Genomic DNA, 7,838 nt, shown 5'->3' on the forward strand with positions numbered 1-7,838 from the left:
TTATTGTTTCTATGCTCAACTGATGTTTGTAGTGCTTCTCGTAAAGCCTGGAATAATAACATTTACACTGACTAAAAAGTTCACCATTATCTTTCCCTTCAATAGGCTTAAGGCTTCTTGTTTAGTATTGAGACAGTCCAGTGGTTAATGGCAGTAACCTCGGCTTGGGTATGTCTCAGATCCTTTGTCTTTTCAGTTCTTAAAATGGGCAGCTACCATCTGAACTTGCCTCTTCATAACCCTTTTACCCCCAGGCTCTTTGGAAATTTCCAACCCTTAACCCCCAGGGGGTTATTTTTTTCCTAGCACATTTTGCAGTATATTTTTTTTAAATTGCTCTAACAGTCTTAATTTTTGTCATAGAGAGGTCAGGTTGGTCTCATTCTCTTGGAAAATGCCTGAATTTTCTCAAATAATTTTTATAGCATTTTTTTGCAAGGACGTACCGGTACGTCCATGGGGGTAAAGGGATGGGTTTTGTGAAACGTACCAGTACGTCCTTTGGGGGTAAAAGGGTTAAGAGGGATAGTAAGTAATTGACATTCTTTACACACATCTAAATGACAATATTGACCCCCCAGCACGACACAAAGAGGATGAGGATCATGATTGTCCAGCAAAAACTTTCTTGAACAATTCTCACAGTAATTACTTACAAATCCATAAGAAGACAAGCCTTATTTATGATAACTTAAATCTCACAAAACAATAATCTGGAGGGGGTTGAAAACACCAAGTACCGAACACAATGGAGACGAGAGAATTGAGAAGACAAAATATCTATGGTGTACCCAAGCCTAGGTTAATTTAATAATTACCAGATTATCTTAGTACTGAACTAGAAGCTTAAGTCTATTAAAAGGAGAGAATACTGGAAACTTTTAGTTTTAGGGAAAACATCTGTATTAAACCTGACAGAGAGAAGCATTATGAACATTAAAAAGATTTTTTTTATTCCTTATTTATTTTGATATATAATATATCCTTGGCATTTTCAAGTAAGGTGTGTGTTCTTTTGTGGCAATGCCTGAAAGATTATGGGTGAAATCCAGTGCTGGTTTTTACATTAACACTTACCCTTCCTTTAGACTTAGAATTATTATAATTTGAAATTACATAATGAGGTATTATTTGTAATTTAAGCTTATAATTAGAATGTTACTTTTGTGCATGGATTAGATAGTTTTCTGACGTAAGAAAGCTTTGATGGATATGCTTCAGCCCATTCCAGAGACTAATGGCGAAGTACAATTTATATATTCTTTATATGAATAAGGTTATGTAGTAAGTTGTAAACTATGCTACTGATATTTTATCAAAAGTTGGTATTTAATTTGGTATTGGTGAAATATACTCAATGAGAATTTGCAACAACCCAAAGTGACTGTAGTTATGTAAGAATTCTCCTGACATACTTAATTCACAAAAAATTTAGCTGAACTGAAAAGCACATATACTGTAATAGTGACAGGCAAATTATTATTTTTTGATATTGATGTGTAAGCTTCCTGAACGTTTTTTTTTTTTCTTTGAAAACTACATTTGTTTAGAGTGGTACCCATTTACATACACTGCAACTTCATAAATTTGCAGAGTGCAGCAAATGAAAAATTAACTGGCTCCAACTAGATAATTATTTATGATAAGAGATGTTTTCATAGGAAATCATACATCACCATTCCATGTCAGAGCTGAGCGACTTATTGAATCTGTAATTATAAATATAAAACTTCATCTTTTCTCTTTATTAAAGATGATGCATCCACTTCAGAACATCATGAACAACGTGGAGTAAAGCATTAAAGAAGTTTATACAGTTCTAACATATCCCTAATATCTTATTGGTATTTCATTTTCTGCCATATCTTACCAAAAAGCAGTTCAATTTGTTTGTTTGTTTGTGCTTTAGCAGAGGAAGTTTTTTTTAGCTTCCTCCTCAGAAGAAGCACAGTTATTGGTCACCTTGACCATGATTCTTCTGTAACAACAAGCAAGAGTGGTTGGCATTGACATTGGGAAGGAAATTTCACTCTTCCTACTCTACCAATCTCTTCATCCTCCTCCATTCCTTTCATTGGACATTTCCTTGAGAAGACAACAATGAATTTAGTCATGTAGGAAGGCCTTTTGCTAAAAGTTCCTTGGGACTTAGGGCAATCACCCTCCTTGGGGAGTGTGATCGAGTTAGTCTTATAGTTACTACTGTTGCACTGGAAGTAGGTGAGCAGTCATTCCTAGACCATGCATCAGCACTGTAGGCCAGGGGAGGTTTGAAGAATATGCTTCCACCATTCTTGTTCCTACCCTGGTACATGCCTTGGGCCATACTGAACTCGCCAACTACCGGTATCTTCAGGGTCAGTTAGTGATTGTGTGCCTGGTGTTACAGCAAGTGCTGTTTCATCTGTTGCAAGTGAACAGTCTTAACTAGACCGATCTGCACCATATGGTAGGCCAATATGGGTATCGTTCACTCTACTGCCTTTTACTGATACGGAGCTCATGCATTAGCCAGTACCCAAGGGGTTGGTTAGCAATCATGAGCCTGGTTTGGCAGCCACCACTGGTTCATTAGTTGCTGGTTATTAGTACTAACCAGACCAATCTTCAGCACCCTGCTGTATGCTATTGAAGGGTATCGTTCACATTACCTCCAATACAGAGCTCTTGCATTCTCTGGTACCATCAAGATGTGTTGGTGATCGTGAACCTGATGTGACAACACTGCTGTTTCATCAGTTGCAGGTGAAAGGTCCTATCTCGATCCTTTTATAGTAGGCCGATATGGGTATCGTTTCTACAAGTCCTTTTTGTCGTAATGGGTCATACCAACAAAGTTCATACTCAAACTGATATCTCTCAATCACGGCTGTTCACTGAGCCGCTATGAAGTTTACTTATTGAATGGTACCTTTTGGGGTCAGCCAGCAAGTTGAGACCGGTGCAACAAGGACTACTGTTTGCACCTATATCAGGTGATCAGTCCTTCTGGACTAAACACCAGCTCCTAGGCAATTGAGGTTAATGATACACTGTTGTTTGAAGCTATCCTCCTCCTTCTTTGCTCCCCACCCTAATACTAACAATTCTTCATACAAGGAGGAGAAGTCCAAAATGGTGGTTTGCAAGAAATTCTCATGGGACTTCGAGCAATCACTTGACTCTTTTTTTGAGAGGAGATGGTTCCCACCTGGTATTCAATCCCTTGCAGATCAGAACAAAGAATGAATACCTTGTAATGCTGTTTGACAAACTCAGAGAGGTAGCGCACTTGTTCCTGATCAGTAAAAACCCCAGAGCCACTCATGGTAGCAAAGGAGAACTGTTGGCAAGGGGAGATGAGTGATGTTGCTTTATCTTCTTTCTCCTCTTTCAACTCCCATTTCCCCGCTTATTCACATCTGCGATACTTCTTGTTAGAAGTAAGAAGAAGCAGTAATAGTTGTAGAGAAGTACTCATAAAAATTTCCTCTATAATTTAGCATGTACTTTTCTCCTTTGTGTGGGAGTGAAAAATCTCACCCATTCCTTTGGAATGGCCTGACCCTCAGGAAGCTGTTCTATCTATATCAGTTCTCATTCTTCAACCAGTACCTTCCTAGTTGGTCAAATAACTTTGAGCCCGATATGACAGATTTCCACAGGGATTGGATGCTGGCAAAGGTGAAAGGTTTCTAGCAGTTTCTTCATTCATACTTTGAATAGGAGGAGTATCCTTGCCCTTAAAGATCAGCTCTCTTCTGTGAGCAGTGAAGCTCACCAGTTGACAAGTAACTTCATGGTCCATCAAACAGAGTGTACTCCCTGTGTTAAAGCTACTGCAGTGGCTTGGTTCCAGGAGCTTTTCCACATGGACTAGTCACTTAAAGTAGTGACAGAGCTCACCCAGTGACTTTAGCCACAACTCTGTCGGTGAACTGTGAGCTACCTTCCTTGCTACCATATATGATCAAGAAGGATTATATGTTCAATGAAGAAACAAACCTTCCAGTTTGATTCTAGCTGACTTTGCCTCTAATGAATGAGTTTCTCTATTTTAAGGGATGAAGGGTTTGTATAGATGTAGGATCAAATAGATTTTAAAAGTGATGTGCATTTTCCTGGCTATACAAGCTGTGCTCTTTAAATTAAATTTCTTACCTCAACCACCCCTCTCAGTCTTAGGTCTAAGGACAAACAAGGTGACAGACAGCTGGGCGAAGTTTTCACTTCCCTCCCCATGTCATTAATCAACCATCTTGTTAACAATTTAATGACTATACCAACGCCGCTGAAGGCTTGTATAGCTAGGAAAAATACAAATTACTTCAAAGTTTTGTTAAGAAAAAAAGGAAGAAAAGTAAAGTGAGTAGATTATTGTACGTAGAGGAACAGATATAGAAGAGCAAAGGCTGCCTTAGATAGATCTTTTCAAAAGCATGGTGGTAAAGTAGCCAGTAGAGATGTTGACACTATAGAGTAGCCCACTGGGATGAGTTAAGATATGGAGTGCTTGATGTAAGTAATTTTATGCAAGGGGTATTATTTGACTCAGGTCAACAGATTTATTTGAATGTGGTAATTCTACATGGAGTAAGATGATGATTGCTTCGTATAAATACCTCAAGCATCTTGCTGCTTTCCTTCCTTCTTGCTGTGCTATCCAATTTTTTAACTTTCTTCATACAGGAAATGCAGGATTTTTCTCTTAGCACAAGGGTACTGAATGGCCTCCCAGGCCCCATTGCATTGCCATTTGTCCTACATTTATCAATCAAATTAAATTTATCTAAATAATAGTAATGGGTACTGTATAAGTTATTTTTAGAAGTACAATACATACAGTACATCAGATGCTTTTAATCACTAGCACAATATATCAAGGTAACTGAAATTTGTGTTCCCTAATGAGATAGTTAACCTGATAATCATCATCATCATCATCTACTCCTACGACTATTGACGGAAAGGGCCTCTGTTAGATATTGCCAGTCGTCCATATCTTGAGTTTTTAATTCAATATTTCTTCCTTCATCATCTCTTACTTCATGTTTCATAGTCCTCTGCCATGTAGGCCTTGGTCTTCCACTCTTCTAGTGCCTTGTGCAGCCGAGTTGAAAGTTTGGTGGACTAATCTCTCATAGGGAATGCAAAGAGCATGCCCAAATTATCTCCATCTACCCCTCATCGTGATCTTATCCACAGTTTGATTTTTATATGTAATTTGATGCAATTTGATTTCAAAATTTCACTTAACCTAGCCATTGTCTGATTTGCTTTTTTTCAATCTTTCACTAAACTCTAATTCTAAAAACCCTGTATTGGAGATCATAGTTCCTAGATACTTGAGTGATTCTATCTCATTAATCCTTTCTCCTTCCTATGATATTTCATCTTCCATTGCATATTTCATTCTCATCATCTCTGTCTTTTTTCTATTTATCTTGAGCCAAACCTCATTTGATATTTCATTCATTCTGGTAAGCAAGCATTGCAAATCCTGTGGTGTTCTGCTAATAAGGACAGTATCATCAGCATACTCTAGGTCTGCTGATTTCCTATTATCAATTCAGTCCAATCCTTCTCCACCATCTCTAACTGTTCTACGCATTACAAAATCCATGAGGAGACATAAACAACGTAGGTGACAACACATTCCCTTGGAGTACTCTGCTGTTCACTGGAAAAATGTGTATAAATGGCTTATTGCTGCTAATGAGGAACTGCATTGTATGTCTCCTAGGTACAGTTGATATAATGTTAATGAAATTATTGATGTGCTTTTTAAAGAAATCGCACGCAATTTCAGCTCAGATATGTCATCATAAACTGGTAACCCTATACAGTACAGTATTTGGGGGACCACAACAATTTAGTGGTCACATTTGTAGGTGGATATACCATACAGTATATATATGTGCTTTCTTTGGGTTGTTGCTATGTTGAATTTTATGCAGTATGCTGTAGTACAGTACTACTAATGAAGTAGGTTATAATTTTTCTGCTTGAAAGTATGTACCTTTGCAAAACTGTATTTGGTTTGAAAGTGTAGTTTAAGGTTTCACTGGAGTAGTAGTCTGCAGCTTAAGAGTCAAAAGCTAGTGTTAGCATAATTGCCGTGGTGTATGCTAATCGTCGTTTGTTTCCTGTCCCCTTACCATGCATACATTGTGCAGCAGACAAACAAAAGCTCAGAACCTGGAACTGTCCAGACTCCTGATTCTGCTACCTTGAAAGTCAATCAGGTATTTGGAAAATGGACATTGGTGTTTTATGCATGACAAAAGTCATATCTTTGTATGATTGAAAATAATTCTTACTTAGAAAAGATTCGTGTTTTCAACTTCTCATCTGCTCTTGCCTTCCTAGACATTTGTTTCTATTATATGTCAATATTCAGTAACTTTTGCATGTCATTCATGTAATTCCAGTTAGCTCAACAGGTGCACGTAGGTATATTTAGAGTATGCAGTTTAACTTTGCAAGCAAGATTTTTGCTTCATTCTTATTGCAGTTCAGCCATTTTATTTCACTCAAAGGTAATCTGGTAGATCTTTGTCTGCGACATAATTGTTTTTTAATATCTTGAGTTTTTACCATTTTGTTTCTCTACAATATACCCCAATACTAATCTTATTTTAACTTTTTTGTCAAATTTGAGACGTTAATACGGTACATGGCATTACACATACAAAGTTTTGTATGTGAATTGACCGAGCTCTATGTCAGTGGCCCTGATAATAAGAATAAAATGCTCTTATGTTTTATGTATGAGCCTGATGTACTGTATAGCAATTTCAAAATTATTGGAAGCAAATTAGAATTGGATGTCATAAATATACTGGTATACTGTAGCATGGCTTTTTCATTGGTTCATGTGTTAATGTCACTTTCCAGGTATCTTTATTTTGAGTTTGTGTAAGGTATCTTTTAATTTTATAGCAGGAGTTTATTGCATTACAGTATACACTATCGAAAAGAATATATAATCGTAAAATTGTAAAATGATCATAATTGTGTCCATGGTGTTTTGGTATTTGATTGTATTAAGAATATCACCACTTAACATACTTATACATAAGCATTAAAAGAAAAGGGTATAAAATGTTTGGGCAAAGAATAATTTTTTTTTATTCATCTTTATAGTTAGCATTGTGTTGAATTCTTCATTTTATAATTATTAAATAGGAGAGACTCATTTATAGTATCAGGTATTATGTAATTTAGTAATTTTTATGTGTGGATTGAGTTATGAACTTGGTCCTAATATTGTCAAGTATTTAGATATTATTAGTTAGAGAAGTTAAAATATAATGAGTTATAATATTTTAAAGTATTGATTTCAGGAATCATTCTCTGAAGGCCTATTAATTGAGTTCTTTGGCAGAAGCCAAAACGTAATCAGTAATGGAAGGAGAATATATAGGTCATCCTAGGAGACTTATTGGACTTAAGTAACTTCCATGACATTTAAAGAAATTTAAATCTTGCGGGGATTGCATTTATATACATATGTTACACAGGGAATGTTTTTATTTGAAATTATGTTCGGTTCATTTCTAGACTTGAAATTCCCTCCCTCCCAAAAATATTCATACATGTAGGAAATTGTAGGATGTTTTATTGTGGTCATAATTTTTGACAATGGAGTTTTCTTCATTCTTGCAATGGCAACTTCTTTTGCTTTTCTATTTTAATTGAAATGTAAATTGCATTGAAATTTATTTCTTGGTTATAAGATAATGTATTTCTAATGAATTCCTTTGATTGAGAAGGATTAATTTTCTTGACTTATACTACTAATGATGTTTGTTGTTTTTACCTTTTGCCATTCTTAAAACGAATAAGGACGACGAACT

General features: G+C 36.2%; 1 protein-coding gene across 1 annotated transcript in view; it reads left to right on the plus strand.

The window, feature by feature from the left end:
- The window catches only part of LOC137615380 (intersectin-1-like), a 377,240-nt gene that overhangs the window by 155,589 nt on the left and 213,813 nt on the right, over positions 1-7,838 (plus strand). The window contains exon 24 of the mRNA XM_068345199.1: positions 7,828-7,838. This exon is cut by the window's right edge and continues 10 nt beyond it. Within this exon, the coding sequence (XP_068201300.1) occupies positions 7,828-7,838 (11 nt within the window). The remainder of the gene's footprint in view (positions 1-7,827) is intronic.

Source organism: Palaemon carinicauda, chromosome 21, assembly GCF_036898095.1.
Source record: "Palaemon carinicauda isolate YSFRI2023 chromosome 21, ASM3689809v2, whole genome shotgun sequence".
Taxonomy (NCBI): domain Eukaryota; kingdom Metazoa; phylum Arthropoda; class Malacostraca; order Decapoda; family Palaemonidae; genus Palaemon; species Palaemon carinicauda.